At 34.0% G+C, this 19171-nt stretch overlaps 1 protein-coding gene across 1 annotated transcript in view; it reads right to left on the reverse strand.

The window, feature by feature from the left end:
• The window catches only part of LOC110033874 (dihydroorotate dehydrogenase (quinone), mitochondrial), a 35783-nt gene extending 21551 nt beyond the window's left edge, over positions 1 to 14232 (reverse strand). Inside the window, exons 1-2 of the mRNA XM_020738022.1 lie at positions 13881 to 14232; positions 5710 to 5792 (exon numbers count right to left, since the gene is read on the reverse strand). Of these exons, the coding sequence (XP_020593681.1) occupies positions 5710 to 5792; positions 13881 to 14072 (275 nt within the window). The 5' untranslated portion in view covers positions 14073 to 14232. The remainder of the gene's footprint in view (positions 1 to 5709; positions 5793 to 13880) is intronic.
• Positions 14233 to 19171: the final 4939 nt, after the last annotated feature.

The following is a 19171-nucleotide window of genomic DNA, read 5'->3' on the forward strand; positions in this document are numbered from 1 at the left end:
CAACCGATCGAGATACATAAATAACTACTTAAAGAATTGACAAAAGAACGAGACCAAAGAAATACATAAATAACTACTTAAAGAATTACAAGATAGTGCTTTGGTTTTGTGCTTCATTTGGATGGAAACCCCTTCAATTATGATGTCCGCAAATCATGCCCACAAACGTGGTAGGGAATTGTTACTTGGTCTGCTGGATGGAAGTTCAAGATCTACAATTCTTCATATCTTGTCATACCGGAGCAACTGACATATTAGCATGCAAACTAAGGCGTCATATGTTAATTATTTTTGCAAGTATTTCTTCTGCAATTACAATGATGGTTCTTAGTATTATTAAATGATTTAAGATGTATTTCACAATCAACCTTGACTAGCCAGAACAATCCAAAACATTGGTAAAATAGTCAATTCAACTCGATCCAAAGGAGTTCCACTATGTTGAATTGTAAAGTTGTTAAAATACAATAAAATGGAACTCCGGATCATATCAAATTAACTATTTCACCAATATTTTGGATTGTTGTTGAACCACAAACTATAAAACCACTCAAGTAGAATGAAATTGAACTTTTAGACATTGAGACATCTTTTGGTGTAAAGGTTAAAATTTCATCAAAAACTTATTAAAAAAGGCTCATATAAAAGCACTTTTGAGATATGTGACCTTCTGAGAAGTTATAAAAAAGGACAGAACTGTGAGACCATGAGGTCAAAGCTCACGATATTTTAATAGTTGAGAGTTTAAGTCATTACAAATGATACAGAAAATTATAGTAGCTTCAAAACGAGAAATAAGTGTCATATCAAATAAAGTGCTATGTTATGGGAGCCACCTTTGAACCCTAAATGGGATATAGTGTTACATGATGGGAATCACTTGTTGAATCTTTAAGGGTCACCTTTAGAATCATATTTGCCTACCGAATGACTATGGATTAAAAATACAGACAAAGATGCTAATTATTTAAGTGAGAAAATTTATGAAATCCCATAGGTAAAATGAAGCTAAGCTTTTAAACATCGAGATGCCTTTTTTTGTAATGAATAGAACTTGATTAGAAACCACAAAGTTAAACATGCTCGTAAGACCATTAGGCCAAATCAAAAATATCTCTATGGGTGAATATTCGAGCTATTACACAAACTATGTCCACTCTACCTTGGATAAGTAGAGGTGGACCCTAGTGGATCCCACATTTTGTTTCAAAATGCATACCCATTTCTTTACTTTATATAAAGATTATAGTATTTACATAATTTATCCTACTGTAGCGACAATGGTACTAAAAAATATTTATTTATTTATTTATTTATTCTATTTTTTTAAATATTGTGTGTTTTATGAATATTTCCCTAAATGCTCTTTTGATATATGCATTTTTTACATTTGCAATTTTTAAATTTTTTACTCTGTTAATTATCTCGCACTTTATTTTTTTTAATAAAAAAGTGCCTCATTACAAATTTCTAATAGGATATGGTGCCAATGATGTGATGAGAGTTAAATTGAAATAACAAAATCAAGTAAAAACACGCTAGCCAATGAAAGTTTTGGCTAAAAATGATCCTGAGGAATGCCATGCATTTAATGGCCAGAAGATTAAATCATATAAAAATGTTATTTTGATTCGATATACATTCAAATCAATCAAAAATAGTCTTTAACTACAAATGTATGTCCACACATATGCAAATCGCAGGTTTTCAGCCAATCCCAAGGCAATACATGAGCTGCAAGAGTACACTTGTTGCGATGTACGTGCCAAGCATGGACACTTAATAGAGTTTAAAAATCCTTCACTTGCCATCTGAACATTCAGAAGTCTTGATTCTTGTTCTTTATGCATGAGAGGTGAAAGGAGTCTTTCAATGATAATGATGAGACTCCATAAATCCTATGGATGTTATCAGAAAAAGTGTTGATGATCTTAAACTAGTAGGCATGTGGAAAGTGAGACTCATGGATAGGAGACATGTGTTGATCCAACTAACAGTGGTTGAAGACTACACCAGAATTTTATCCAAGAAATATCTTAATATCGAAGGCAATATCGAAGGCAAATCAATGAAGTTACTCAAGTGGTCTCCCAATTTCAACCCAAATCATGAAACTCCCACTGTGCCGGTATAGTTTAGTTTGCCTAGTCTCAAGCTGCATTTTTTCACCATCAGGTTCTCTACTCTATTGGGGTCATCCTTGGGGATCCTTTGAAACTAGATATGTCTACTTTTAACCTGACCAGGCCCTCGGTGGCCAGAATACATGTGGAAAGGAATATTACTTTACCAGATGTTACTCAAGTCTGGCTGGGCACAACCCATAATGATTATTGACAACAAATCGTCATGGAACACAAACCCTCATATTGTACTCACTGTAAGATCACTGTAAGATGTTTGGTCTAAGATGTTTGGTCATATCCTTGCTAAATGCCACAAATTTCATCCTAATTTGAAATCTAAGGGAAAGTGAATAAGGATGGGTTTACCCCACTGCTGTGGACATTTTAGTTCCAACTGAGGATGATACTACAAGACAAGGGGTGTATGTTTCACCTGAGGACCCTCCCATGACACTGCTGTTACTATTACTGCGAGTCACAGTTCTGCTATTTCGCCTGATGGCGATTCCCTGCGTTGAATCTCTCGGCTTCACTCTACCGGCTTCGTCGTGCTCTACGACGATGAAGGGTTTCACGCTATCAGTTTCGTCGTTCTGCCAGCCCCTGCGCTTTGTCTGCTTCGACGACGTAGGGTTTCATGCACTTCGTCTCTCCACACCTGCAATCGTCGACGCTTTCGTTAGGTCACGGCTCGCCTCGTCCCTGTACTCAACTACGCCTTCGTTGTGCCGACAAAAAGTTCTTGTACTCGACCTCGCCTCTGTCGCCCTGCCTGACAGAAGGTCTCCCTCGTACTCGACAACTCTCAATCGCCCTGCCCGACAAAAATTTCCTCTGCTCGTCTTTTTCTAGCAGCTCGCCTGACTGTTCTGGAGATGGCCTCGACGATGCGATCCTATGCTAATGCACTTGCTGACGACTTTCCTATTTCTAACTTATGTTCCTTTTTCAGGTTCAGAGCCTGATTTTCATATTAACAAGTCATGTTATGTTCCTCAATCTTTCCAAAGCGCTTTTGAAAGTGGTGGTGATCACACTTTTATTAAAAAATTTGGCCAAAAAAAATGAGAAGTCTGCTATTATTCTCACTAAGGATGAAACTAGTACTCTCGCGTCCTCTTGGCGTTTTGCTCTAGTGGAAAAATTCCTTTATGGTCACCCAAAACTAGAGATCATTCAGAAATAGTTTGATGCGATAAAGCTATTGGACAGTTGGAATATTAGCTTATTTGACGGTCGACATTTACTTATTTAATTATCTCACGATGCCGATTACACTCGCATTTTTCTCGAAAAGTTATCAAGATCGACAATTGTTTTATAAAAATTCTCAAGCGGACTATCGATTTTGGTCCAAAAATGGAGTCCCCTATCATTCTTGTTTGGATAAAGTTTTCAGGGTTAAAATTACATCTGTTCAACTTGTAAATTCTCTACTCTTTAACAACTGCTTACGGTAAGTCTCTCAAGGTTGTTAGTCATACGCTTGTTGTCACCAGACCTTCTGTGGTTTGTGTGTTAGTTGAGAGAGATATCACTCAACAAGCTCCATATGAGATATGAATTGACACCACTCAAAACGGGTATTGGAAAATGTTGAAATAGAACCACAGCCTCCTTATTGCTCTCATTGTGGTATATTTGATCATAGTTTTACTATTTGCTATAGCTTGCATCCTCATCTAAGGCCGAATTTCGCTAAAGATCGGTCACATATCATCTCTGCTGAGAAGGTGCAATCCGATCCTCTTTCCAACACCACAGTCTCAGATAAAGAACATGATACTACAGGTATAGATTCCACTCATTTCAATTGAAGAAGACTCACTTATATGTCAAGACACATGAGAGTGCTCCTTTGATCCTATAAAAGATCAGCTGGTACAACAAGTAGTTGTTTCTAATATTCAACAACAAACACATGTCCGACACACTTTAGACTAATCTACTAATCAGGTGAGTCAATCTTCGGATGAGTGACAGGTCTATTCCAGGAGGAAGAAGAAGAATGGAGGCTGACTCGAGCTCAGAAATTTATTGGATGATATATTGGTTACTACTGGCAAAGACACTCATCTTACCAATTTATTAGCTGACTCCTTCCCTAGAACTAGAGGCAGAGGCAATGCAAAATTGGATCGCTCTCTAGCTACCTGATACTCCGTATTTTGCCACTTTTTCGTTTTTTTTTTTGTATTTTCTCTTTTTGAAAATATTTGATGTGGTGGTTATCGTGTGAGTAGGGTTTTTTGTTTGGGCACTCCCACACAATCTATCTGTATCCTACTTTTTATTTAATATTTTAGCCTTTAGGCTTTATATATATATATATATACAAGACTCATCATTATGACAATAAACTCATGAATGATTGGTATGTGTTAGTAATAACTCCACAGAGCAAAATATATATCCCTATAAGCCGATAGTCATCAAACTTGAAGTGAAGATGCAAAAGTACGCTAACTCTATTTAAGGAAATATCTCTAGAAGGCATATGCCATAAGATTTTATGTCGTGCCTTGCCCTCCGCATAATCTCTCTCTCTCTCTCTCTCTCTCTCTTTTTCTTCATCAGTTTCTCACCCTCTCCTTTATATAAAAAAGAATGGGAACTCCCCTTCACATCTCAAGCAATGAAGAAAAAAAGGCATGAGGAGAAAATTGGCTATATAGCTTATAACATTTTATCGACCCTTGCATGTGCGAGGCAAACATGTCTATATTAATCCCTTTCTAACCCTCTCCTCTATATAGAGGAGAGTGGGAACTTCCCTTCACATCTCTAGCAATGAAGGACAAATGGCATGAGGAGAAAACTGGGCATCTTATAATTTTTTTATGGACCCAAGCAAGTGAGGGCACACACATGCCTCAATGTTGGAGCATAAATGCCCAAGAAGAAGAAGGCTTCTCAAGGATATTATTAGTATCACAATCCATTGATAATGTAGCTTTTTTTGGTATTTCTAGCAACCGCTTGGTCAACAACTACTCATACAAGCATCAAAGTAAACATCCTATCAGAACAATAGAAAGGAGCTAACCAAAACCTAGGCGTGCCCAACCAAAACAAAGATCAACACACAGTAAGGGGGGCCTTAAAATGCATGCCACATTATATTATAGCATATTTGATCCTACTAACATCCAGACTTTATAATCTAGAAAGTTCACAAATGAAAGCTTAATATCAATTAACATAAACATAAGATAACAAGTCGATGTATAGTAAGGAAATTTGAGACAAAGGTGCCCATCCTAAATAGTGAGAAAAAAACATGTCCTTGCCCATAAGAGTCGTGAATGTCTTTCTAAAGGTTATACAAAAAACCCACATCAATTTGTATGTTATGGACCTTCTGGTTAAACAGTGACATAGCACTTTGAAGAATAAAATGCTCCCTGTATCAATAACAAATACAAACATAAAGAACAATGCTCACCTAGTATACAAAACAAACATTTTAAGATTAAATGTATTTGAAGACAACTTGTGAGTATATACCTTGAAGTCACTGGTGCCAACTAATAAATCAAAAAATTAGAAAGAAATATCTAGCATAAGAATTACTACTGTGTACCAAAATGTCGCTTCATCTGCAGTACTAACGTATGCTCCTCCTGCTATTGCCATACCAATCATGGCTCCGGTCAAAAGCCTTCCCTACAAAGATAAAACCAACGAGATACAGGTAAAAAATAAAGAATAGCATAATTTTTCATCTATTTTTTAAAGTTAGAATTATAAATCTTGTACTCTAAACAAAAGATACCTATCAAGCAATCACGAAATGTTTTATAAATAATAAAATAAAAGAACAAATTTCCAAAACCTAATAAGCAGAGCGAGTATTCTCAACCTTTAACCTGGTATCTTTTGAAATATATAAGAGTCAAGTTCACCAATTAATGTTCAAAAAGATAATGGAATCAGCCACAGAGCAAGCTGAAAAAAATAAATAAAGAAAATCATCATCACCCATACATCCTTTGTCATATCCCAACTACTTTAGGCTGGCATAGCTCTAAAAAGATGCAAAATAAAGTTAGATTAGAATATATTTGAACCATAAACAAATAATTTATCTACTTGAGAAACACCGATGTCAAACCCACATGGACAAAAGTATATTTATTTTCCAATTTCCTTCGTTAAGAAATAACATCTCATATTTTGAATGACGTGGAGCGTATCCCGCTCATGCAGGATTTCTCGCGATATGAAGCGAAGAGTGTTCCCGTGCCTATACTGAACGGTCCAAGTATTTTCGTTATGGGGGATCAGTCAGTTCCCTTGCCACTCTTAGTTATCATATTACTATATATTTGATTCCTAATGTTTTAGGGTATAGTATTTATGTGAGTTTGTTTAGGACAGTAGTTGACATCTATTTTCTCCCTTCGAGGGCTATATTCGAGGGTTTGGGGGGTGCACTTGCTGTATCTCTCTTCCGAGGTGATGATTATATTCTTGTTCCAGCCACCCTAGACAGCAGCTTTTGCTGTCTTCCCTGCAGTTTCCCCATTTCCAACCCCCTCCCTCCCTTCCCCGCCTCCGTACCATCCCGCACAGTCACCTCCACCCTTCCCCAACCTTCCTGCATCAGTCCTGGTTGCTGATTCTCACTGTCGTCATCCGAAAAACAGAAAATCTGTTGTTTTCCTGCTGTCCAACCATCATGGTTTAGAGAGGATTTAAGGTTTTGTCTTGGTTTAGAGAGGATTCCTTGTTCTTTGAGAGGTGGGGAGGGAAGGAATAAGGAGATCATAGTGGAGTCCGAGAGACGGCCACAATTGAACGACAAAGCACCTATACCTCCTCACTCAGCCTTCCAAGGCTTCACCAATAATCTTCGGTAGCTGACCAAACCGTCCTTGTACGTAGCAATAAATTTTCTGGACAAACAGCGGGAGGAAATTCCAACCAAATGTAGCAATCCAGCATGAAGTAGAAGGCTTTGGTAACAGCAGATGGAGGGTTCTCTTACTTGCAAGCGCAGGTTCATGAAAGACCGAAGATTAAGATGTTGTATTAGGCATTCATAGTAATAATTACGTAATCTAGCTCCATCGTTCGTTTTCATTGACAGGTCTTGGAGAAACAGCAATTTCGGAAGGAAAATTGGGACGTTCAGGTGATAGAGGATGGCGGACAGCAGGCACTTGCTCAAGGAGTTAACCACAGAAATAATCAATCAGAAACAAGAAAATAAAGGGCGTCGGGCAGGAACTACGGAGGTGGCAGATTTTTTTTTTTCTTCTCATCCAGCTTGTGGTTTGCAGTTCCTTCTTTCCTTGAACCTAAAATTCATATAACAGGTTCTCAGTTGTCTTAATTGACACGTTTAGCTTCCACTTTGAAAAAGGGTATACCCAATTCTCTTTCAACATCCAGTTTGGTGAAGCAGCCACAAGCATTCTTCCAGCAGTATTCTTGGCAATTTCGAATGATTGTGAGCCAAAAAAGGGTGCTGCTGCATTCAACCCTAACTTCCTGGTGCAGGAAACATTTTCATTTACAAGAATCCATTTCGTTGGCAGGGTTCTTAAGGTTTCTCTTTCCATCCAAAATTTTTTTCTAATTTGATGCGCTTTTTTTTTTTAGGTTGAAACCAATTAGTTTTCATCACCACTTAGTGCCTGTTTGGCTTGTAAAGTTTATTTGTTTAGGGTTTTTAAACATTTATCAAGGTCAAGGGCCTTGGAAAATGTTGCCTAATTCTTGAGTTCTAGCCTCACCTATGGCATAATCCCATCTTGCAAATTTTGAGGTGGACAAATATATTTTAAAAATTATAACAATAATAATTTCTCAGATACCAGATATCAAGATGATTAAAGAACCAATGATAATTTTCAAATATTTCCTTAGATACGAGGTTGCATGGAAGCTACCATAAATCATTGAAATGCTTGATGTATCACACTACATAAAAATATCAAGATTAACCATGCAGGTGTAGCCCACTAAGTTGGACATTTATACATGCAAATTTATCAAAATGCAGGACTACCTCACCTTTGGTCTGCTTGTTCATAACATTGTAAAATTTTAAAGACGGGAATAATAGCTTGAGCATAATGCAACAATGTGGATTACGATGTTCCATTTTGAAAAGTTACAGCCAAGAAACATTATAAAAACAGAGAAATTTATTTAAAAATGGTGGTTAAAGAAGTGCCTCAAAACTAGGTTCAAAATAAGGTGGAGAAGAAGACTGCTGTACGTTGGAACTGGGCGGACGATATGAGTAATATAGCTGATCAAAAATATTATTTTAAGATATCAAAAAAAGAAGAGGAGAGATGAGACGGGAGAAGAATTTGATCTAGAGTTCAGGTTTCTAGCAAAGAGAGATTAGTACAATAAAATACCAACCCTAGTTCCTTTCTTTTGCTGGCTCATCTCCTTCGAACTACAAAGTAAATTCAGCCTACGCAAGAAGTAATTCTTAAAAAGAACTTCACTTTTCTGATGCTTACATCTTAGCAAAAAAATTAATGGGGCATTTACATGAATACCACCCAATTTCTATGTGCTTACATATCTAACATATAAAATCTACTTTTTACATATATAGACCACCCAAATTTTTCATATCACATAAAAAATACCACTATTTTACCTTTTAACAGGTGAAATATACCTTTTTATCCATAGCTAAGATGGCATATATTGAATTTTAGGCATTAGATGTGTAAATACATAGGAATTAAGTGGTATGTATGTAAAACTTCCAAAATTAATTCATCTTGGTTAGGTCAAGTCTTCTTTAATTCCACCTCAAATTGCAATCACCACAAGCTCTCGGGCATGACTCATTGGTACCTCCTGTAAATCATGTGGAGACTTGGCAGAAGTCTAGAAAACGCCATAAGAAGGAACAATTATGGCATCTGCATCACTTTTAATATAAACGAGCATAAATGCATACATGAATTCCACATGTGATCATGCATGATTCACATAAAAGTGTGTTATGGTAGTTAAATATTCTATAACTGGTCAACTTAGTGCCAAGGGGGGAGTAAAAATTGTTCAATTAGGTTCAGTCCATAAAAATGCACAGCTACTTCAAGTTAGGTTTCTTGTCCTCCTAATGAACATCTTCAAACTAAATCAGCAAAGGCTAAATCCATGCATTTTCAACCAAATATTCCTCACAATAACTTTATCAAGTTTGAGTGAATCCAACTCACAGTTTAAGAACATTATATCTCAAATCGAGACAATTTCCTTAATTGAATCAAAATCTAAGTGTTGAGTCAAGACAAGGCATAGCTTTCGTATTAAAAAAACAAATATCATAAAATTATGAAAATTAGAAAACACATAAAAAACATAACCTTAATTCATAAAAGACACATTATTTAAAATCATACAAGCTTAAGAAAATCAAATAAAGGTTTGAGTTCAGAAATCATAAAAATTAATATCATAGGGAAGAAATAGAGTCTACATGACAAGCTTTCATTAAACTTTATTACATTAATAACATAAATATCAATATCTTCATTATTATTTGATTCGACAACACATTTATTATTTATTTTCCTCCTTTTCTTTGTTAACTACCCATTTATCATCTAATGTTAAATCATCATGACAGATCGTCATCATTGTATGAAGTTAACCCCTAGGTATCTATATTTTAATATTTACTAGTAAATGACATAAATCAGTTCATTCCTCCTAGCAACAGCCAAATAATTTCTTCTCTTTGTATTCAGTGAGTTGGAAATGCTCTAATTTTGTTCACATGTAAAAGTTGAGCATGTTAAACTTAAGAAGCTGACTCCAAATGATTTTAATTCCGGTGTTTCATTTCCAAAATGCATCCACCAAATCTCTAATTTATGAATTAGAAAAATTAAAAAGAGAATAATATTGAATACATATTAAACAAAATTTAACAATATGTTTAATATAAAGTAAAATTAATAATATATCTTACCAGGACAAAGTTTTATGCATGATAATTGGGCGGCAGCTCTAAGGCTAAACATTACCTTTTTAGTGATGAACACTTCAAGTTATCTATCAGGACACCCAAAATCTTCTGATAAGCTTATCATTGTCTCCATAAATTTATAGAACCCAATTTTAACCTCCACATATTCAAAGAAGCTACCATCAAAATAAAATAGATGTGTGACAAAAAAGAAATGAGAGATTGTGAACTAATCGTTATAAATAGAAAGTAGGGTAAGAAAGAGAAAAGCAGGGATTGAAAGAGAAAAGAGAAGAGCTTATGAGAGGGGCAAGATAATATAAGTTACATTCGAGACACGTGAGAAGGAGAGAAACAAAATTCGATTACTACAACAGCTCAAAATTAAGGGATTTTAGCTTTTTATCCAATATAGGGTTTTAATGTAGGGTTATGATTGAATGTATAGACTTCCAAATGTGATTTTTTTCAACAAAAAACATTTAAACATTAGTTTTTTAAACAATTCGAAACTCACGCCTCTGTGGGTTTTGAAACATGAAAACTCACACTAACTGAGGCGTGTTTAGAAAAATAGGGAAAAAATGTCGATTTAAAATATTTTAGCCCACGCTTCAAAAAAAACGGGTTTCAAGGAATAGAGTTTGAAAATTTTTTATAAATAATGATCAAATTTCATTCATAATTATAATCTGAAATTTATTGTTGGAGTGGTAAGATCCTTTTTCCCTCGTTTTTAGAGGTACAAGAAAATTAATGGATTTGATCAACAACTCAAAATCAACTCAACTAATAATTCTTCAAGTTAGTAATTAAATATATGTGGGTGCTTTTAGCAAATCAAAGGCTAAATGAATCAAATTTATACATAATTGTACGCATTTATTTATATTCATGAAAAAAAAATTTATTGTTCTACAAGTAACTTGTTAAATGAATATTAAGCATGATAATTGTTCATATATTATTTAATTCATAATTAGTTAAATATAGCTTATTTAATCACTTATTTAATAATAATATATTATATATTTATTTATTAGTCTTGATTACTCTGTTTAATTATCATACCTTATTTTTTACAATTTCAATTCTAATTATTTCCTCCTCTAGTTCTACGCTTTTAAGTTTTATCACTTCAGCCTTCATAGGCATCTAAGGTGGCCTACCTGAGAGAGAGTCAGCTAAGGAAATGACTCACGAGAATGTTGTTACTATGGAACCCCTTAAGTAGAATGAAACAGAATTCATAAATATCGAGATGTCTTTGGTGTAATGTTTGGAATTTCTCAGAAACTTTAAAGTTAAGCCGGCTTGTATAGGAGCAATTTGTAGCCTCTTAAGAATTTACACAAATAGAACAAAATCATCAGTTCAATAGGCCAAAGCGGATAATATCTCGATGGATATGAGTTCAAATTATTACAAATAATATCGGAGCATTATAAGCCTAAAACGGAAACTAAATTCCATATAGAACAAAGTGTAGCGTCATGGGAACCGCTTTTTTAATCCTAAATAGGACAAAGTGCTATATGGTGGGAGCCACCTCTTGAACTTGCAGGGATCATCTCTAGTGTTTTATTTGATTGGTGGTTTATTTTGGTTTAAAAATACTAATGAATATGCAGCTACTTAAGTGAGTGAGATTATTGAACTACTTAATTAGAATGAGGTTGAATTCCAAAACATTGAGGTGTTACAATGGTTGAAATTTTAACAAAACCTTCAAAGGTAAGTGTGCTCGTATAGGAGGACTATGAGGATGGATGACCTATAGGGATGTTGCAATTATAAAACAAAACAGTGAGGCCATTAGACGAAAGAGGATAATATCTTAATGAGAGAGAGTAAGGGATGTTAAATTTTACTAGAGGTAAGTGCCATTTCTATTCTTCTTTTTCTTAGACCCCATATAGTTCATACACAGATTAGTAGTCTATGAGGAGGCCATTTTAGCCCTGGATGGCAAGAGGCTTTAAGGAGATCAAGGCTAGTAGGAGTTTTGACGCCTACAACCCTTGCAACTCTCAGTTCGATTTCATTAAAGTGTAGATTAAGCTACATGCTTTCCTCCTAAAACTGACGCAATATTTATATCTAAAATGCTGGCCCTTAATTTAAAATAACAGGATAATGCTCTTTCTTTTGTTTGATAAAGCATAATGACATAACTATTTTGTTTAGTTATTGATTCAGTCCACTTTGAATTGATTTTGCCGCTATTAACTTACTTTAGGAGCAATTCTAAAACAATTTATGCTAGCTTGAAAGAATAATTTCCAGTGAGTCGCATTTTCTCCATTAATGAATTTGAAGTATTTAATTCCTTGTTCACTTTCTTGAGTGTTGTTTGGTTGCAAGTACTGGGATTGTTTGGCAAAAGAAATGATAAATTTTTCATTTTTTGATGTATAATTTAAAGTAAACTAAATAGAAAACATTTGTGTGGGGATTTTGAATGCCCTGTAATGCTTTTTTTTATAGATTTAAATTCACTCAAATCAGGTAAATTCCAAACGTAGGAAAGCCTCTCAACCAACAACTTCAATTTCATCATTCATGAATCATGGGTAGCCATTCAGTCATCCATAGACACCATCATTCACAACTAGCTAGTATCCATCGTATTTCAATCCATTTGAAATGTCTAGCAACAAATACAAAAAAATTATTTCAACACATGATTTACTTCCAACCAAAAAGCTCCTGAATTTCTAAAATGCATTCATGTTAATTATAATTTATTTATAAATTCATGTATTTTATAAATATCCAACTAAAATACCCTCATAGTTGTAGTAAAACATCTTGAGATTTACGAGATCAATATGATGCAGCTATTTTAACCAGTTGGTATAAATTGTTTCCGATTAAAAACTTCTTATTTAGATAAATGCTATGTTCATTTTTTATTTTTATTTTTATTTTTTCAAAATTTTCAATATATTATTACATAATAATTTGATGGAATCCCTTCTAATTTCACTATTTCAATGAAAAACTTGATGATACCAGTTCATGTTGTACGATTTCCATAAAACTTGTCTCCGACTCATTTATTTTCTAAAATTGATGCCAAGTAGTTTAGATACTAATTCCAGCTTTATTAAATTATTTGTTCATTTAGACTAAATTATTTTTCATTCTGAGAAGTCAAGCACTCATTCAATTTTTTAGATTGTTTGATAGCTTCTTTATGATTTATTCGATTAATTTAGGTAAGTCAAGTACAAGCCAAGCTCGGATGTAGAAAATTTTAAATAACATAAGAACATACATGTGAATGCTCAACCAGAGCACAAGAAGAACATGAATAACTAGTAGCATGACCAAGTCCAATCCAAGACAAGCTTAGCCCTGCTCAGCTCAGTATGATTACAGCCCCACCCATTTTCAAGATTTCATAGTGTTGAATTTATTAGTAACTATTGAGCTTCCTGAGAACATAGAAGACAACTCACATTGCCTCATCACCATAAAGAGTGGAGATCCCACGGATCATTAAATTCAACAAATAAAATAAAATAAAATAATCAAAGACTCCATTTATCAACCATACAATCTTCAGCAGCTATGGTTTTTTTGTCCAAAGATTGCAACGTTCAAGAACCAGAGTTAGAAAACTAGTGCTGATTCAAAAAAAAAAAAGTACCTGAATCAAGCAAATTGACCCCACCTTAGTGCAATCAAGAAATTCAAAATTCAATCCATAAATAAACTGATTAGGCAACAAACCTGTGCATAACATATCCCACCGTTTCCATTAAAGAAACACAAAAGGATGAAAAAGCGTCTACCTTCTTCGAAGGATATGGAGCACTGGAAGCGGGTCCTGCAGTGGCCGAAGTAGCTTTCGCTGCCCCGGAGGCCTGGCTGGTGCCGGAACTCAACTGCCGGATACCGATGCTGGCGGCGTCGCCAGATAACAATGACTTGAGCCTCTGCACCGCAGCATTCCTAAATTGAGACCTGCAAATTCTATTCGCCATAGCTAAACCTCGCTTCGGCTTTCAAGGAGGAACAGCTTTTCCTTCAAAGGAGACGTGAATCGACGACAGAGATTCTCTTTCTCTACCTCCTCCCTCTCTTATTACGGCGGAAACGTTGGAGCCCAGAGGCCAAACCTAAACACCAAACGAAGGGGAGCTCCCTACGTAATTTTCCAGTGTTTATCTTTTTATAATACAAAGAAATGGCTTAAGGCTATTATACAAGCCCAATCATCCTCAATGCGCCTAACAATTTGAGCTAAGGTCACAAATTAGACACAAATAAAGTCCAAGAGAATTTTCATTTTTCATAAACTTTCAGAGCTAAGAAATTGAGAATTCAACATAGGCAAGTAATACTATTTAAAATCTATAATTAAATATAATGTGCAAATATTTGCCATCACAATCTCAAATGCTTTAGTTGCAAAAGACAAAATTAAGGCTTAAAATGAAAATATTTGCACAAATTTCAAAAATAATACATTCGTGCAAATAATTATAATGTTTCATAAAATTCAATCCAAACTAATAGGTTTAAATCACTCGTAATGTGCTCCGATGATTTTGGATTTATTGCCTCCACTGACTTAGTAGATCACATACCACGAAAACCTGGGATGACAAAATCATATGATCTTGATCAGGTTTATCAACATTTCCCCCCATTCATCTGCTTTAAAGCTCATAGTGATTATTTCAAATTTCAAAATTTAAATTTGCTACTACACTTACCGCCTAATGACTAGCCTTAATTGAAAGTTCTTTTCCATTATTTGGAGGGGTAGTTAACAATAAAGCTTGCGCACCTATGAGAAATTTTGAACCACATATCCTAAAGTAGTGTATTATTTCCTATCTCATCTGACTTCTAAAAATTTGACCTGAAACCTCATGGTAAACTGCCTTAATTTTATTTCATTCTTTCTTTTAAATGGGAATTCGAGGTATTTTAAATTGTTGGAGCCCACACTAACGAGTTAGAGCTCAGGATAATTGAAGATTAAGAAAATTAAAGTAATTTACGGTGCATTTGGGGCGGTGTGGTGATGATGCAGTGTTGCACCGCAATTTTTTATGTTTGACAAAATTACATTTTTTCTGCATTTCTGAAAAGTTGCAGCTGAAAACTACGTTTTGCCACCACGACTTGCTACCTGCGGTGGCTGCTAGAAAGCCGTGGTCTTACTTTTCAAAAAGATTTTTTTAAAGAGTCAACATGGCTTTTTGAACAACAATTTCTTCTTCAACAGCTTCACAACTACTTCTTCAAGCAGTTGTAGCTGCCCCAAACAGACCCTTAAGGAACTTCTTTTTTTCCCTCTCAAAATATATAACTTTCAAATTATTGAATTACTTTTTCTATCACCTTTATCTGACTCTCACAATGTAATGTCTCTCCATAAAATTAATTATGTTGAATATTTTTATAAATAGCAAAGCAAACTAAATCAATTGATTTCATGCAAGATAATATTGAAAAATGAGATAGGATTTCTAGTTTTGAATTTCATTCTAGTCAATTTCTTAACCTCTATTACAAACTAAATGTTCAATTAATGGGTTGAAACTCAATTCAAATGTGGTGCAAGCCTCCATTTAAAGCTATTTTTTTCCCTACTAATAAGATGTGCATCAACCCGAATGGTATGTTAAGATTTTTCACATACCTTATTGTTTCAATAACTTATCAACATCTTTCATAAAAGCAAGTATTGGCCTCAATTATTTTTCTATGAACCCGGTGCTTATTAAGCTTTCCAATAACCTAGTAGCTTGTAAACTTCTTATTTATGTGAGTAGTATGTTGAATTTTTTTATCAATCCTGATATCGAAGTTTTTATCAACTTCTATATCATAATGTTATGAGGAATATATATTAAAAAAAAATTATACTATGATCTTTCAAATCAACTTAGTGAGTTCTTCTTTAGAGTTTTAATCAACCTTACTACCATATAAATGCTTTTTTTATTCCACAAAAAAAAAATCTTTTAAGATCATAAATAAAAATTGAAGAAGACATCAGATGGTGTTGAAATGGCCAAAGAAGGAAAATAAAAAAAGATACTAAAAAGCGAACACAACCCCATAAGAATTTAGAAAGGTGAATTGATGGCATTAACCATAAACTTTTCTTCTCTGAATGATCATAATTGTTATAATTTTAGGATAAAATTCTTATTATTGGATTCTGATCTGTTCGTGAACTCACACATCAAAGAAGTAATTAGAAATAAAAACAATAATCATGAAACATAGAATTGATTTATAGATTGGTCTCTTATATGACTAACTCTCTTTAGGAATCTTACATTAATGTACTTAAAAGTTTTAACTTCTTATTTGCTTGTACCTTATGCCCTAGCATGAATTATTCTCAAAATATGATGGTATTTCATATGCACAATCGTCAGAGTTGATCCAAATAAGATTAGAAAAATTCTGAGCGATGCCAACCTACATTAACAATGTAGCTTGTAATAAATGGGTTGGATGGATCCATATTTTGTATATCAATCAATTATAAGATCCAAAAATTAGACCATAGTAATATACATAAAAACACAAAATATATTTCAAATTATGTTTTCATGTAGCTTAATAATATGTAAGAAATTTATAAAAATAACATTCATGTTACAATAATTGGTAATGAAAACACAACAATGAATAGATATCAATTTTTGTCAAGTGATTATATACTCTTAAGACAGAGGATTTGAATTTTAGATATTTGATTGATCTTAAATCAATCATTATGTGAAAAAATAATATTATGCAAATTATTAAATCAACAATTTTTGTGAACATTTTTAAGACAAAAGTATTCATAATTTATTTTGATATTGCTAAAAAATCAAAAAATTATGTATTTTATGTTCAATTATGATGAGAGCTGTTTTGGATGGATGGACTTATATAATATATATGTTTAGTTAGAAACTGAAATTTGTATGATAAAGCGTTGCTTATTATTATTCTATAAATTATAATTTAACTATCATTATAATTTCAATTTTAATTTTATTAATAAATAGGTAATTTTTTTTTTTAGGCTCATTTATTATTTTTAAATAAATATAATTGATATAATTTTTTCTCGATCAATTATGTCGAACTATATTATTTTAGTTAGTTTTGATCATATAAATTTATCTCCCATAATAATAATACAACAAAATTATATGTAGTTTTATCCAAAACATTCATTTTATTTAATATTATGTACATCACAACATAAAACGGTAAAAACAAATAAATCACAACCATGGATCAGACCGATCAGTTCAACCTTGAGCTTAATATTCGACCGATTTGGTCCTACTTGAAATCATTCACACACATGATCAAGGTTGAACGAGTTAGAATCCATGAACTAGTCCGATTTTTAATGAATTAGCATATTCTAATATTTTACAATTTTAATTTTTTTATTTGATAGATTGACAATAAAGATATTTAAATTTAAATTGGATAAAATGTCATCTCTCAAAATTTTAATTTAGAATATTATTTAAAAAAAATTGAAGTGTGGAACTCTCTTGTTAGAGGCTTATCTCTCCAACCTAAAAGGTCAGCATTTAAGCTATGCTGCATAGGACAAAAAAAAAATTATTCAAAATATTCAAATATGAAGTATCTTAAATTAAAATATTGTTTATTGGATAGATAAAAATAATATTATTGCATTCCTATTATATTATTTAAATTATATTAAAATAATTTTAAAATTTATTACATCATTTTGGTTTAACCGTCACACATGTCAGAAAGTCCGCAATGGTAGTGTAATGAATTAGCATTGCACGAATAACCAACAGACACTCAGGAAGTTAAAGAGAAGTAGAATGTGATACCTAAATTTTTTAAATGGAAACCCCTGAAAAAAAGAAAGAGCTATGGGCCCAACTGAAACATTTCACTATGAATGATGAGTACACGAGTTCACTCTTCTCGTGAATTAGGGAAGATGGAGTTATAAAGTTGATCGTTGTTAATGTACAACATATTTTGGTTGTAATGAATGTAGTTCTCGGTGATAGTGGGCTGCAAAAGCCATAGTTGATTGTCAAGGAGGTAGAAGTTTGACGTGAATGTTGTAGGCTGTGGTTGTAGCACTAGCTAGTTGTATAAGCCATAGTTGAAAGCCTTGTTAGTGGTTAGTTGTGTGGGTTGCAAACGATTGCATTAGGAGTATTGGTTGTTTACAATGACATTGGTAGTGAGTTGCATAAGCTATGAGCCACATAAGTCGTAGTTTATTATATTAGCTATAGTGATGAGTAGTGATAATGTCTGTAGATTACAGAGATTGAAGTCGGGAGTTACATGAGCTTGGGACCTCGTAGACCATATTCGGTCACAAAGACCATATTCGGTCACAAAGACCATATTGGTGAACTGTGATGACGTTCATAGGACACAATAGTTGGATTTAGGAGAGTTGCACAAGCTGTGAGTTACGTAGGCTATAAGTGATCATGTAGCCTGTACTGATGAGCTGTAATGGCATTCGTATGATGCTGAGGCCGAATTTGGGGGTTGCATTAACTGTGGATCGTGGAGGTTGTAGGTGGTCGCATAAACTGTAATTGTGAGTTGTGATGATGTTTGTAGGATGCAAAGGCCGAAGTTATGAGCTGCACGAGCTTTAAACCTTGTAGGCCGTAGTAACAAGCTGTGATGACGTTTGTAAACCACAGGGGCTGGAATCGGAAGTTGCATGAGCTGCGGACTACGTAGGGTGTTATTAGTTATGTTGGTTATAATGATGAGTTGTGATGACATTTGTAGACCACAAAGCCCAAAGTTTGGAGTGGCACTAGCCATGGAGCATGTATGTCATAGTTTGTCATGTTGGTCGTAGTGGTGAGCTGTGATAAAACCATTAGGTTGTAGATGCAAGAGTCAGGAGTTGCATTAGTTGTGGACCACGTAGAGCGTAGGAGCTCATGTAAGCTGTAGTGGCGGGCTCAAAAAGAAAGCTTTATTAGTCTGGAGAAACTCATCGCCTTCGGGTTTATTGTTACATAGTATTCGAGATGCTTCGTTGCACTGTATATGGGGTGCATTGTTATACTGTCATGGTGGTGTG

Source organism: Phalaenopsis equestris, unplaced genomic scaffold (genome assembly GCF_001263595.1).
Source record: "Phalaenopsis equestris unplaced genomic scaffold, ASM126359v1 Scaffold001307, whole genome shotgun sequence".
Classification (NCBI taxonomy): domain Eukaryota; kingdom Viridiplantae; phylum Streptophyta; class Magnoliopsida; order Asparagales; family Orchidaceae; genus Phalaenopsis; species Phalaenopsis equestris.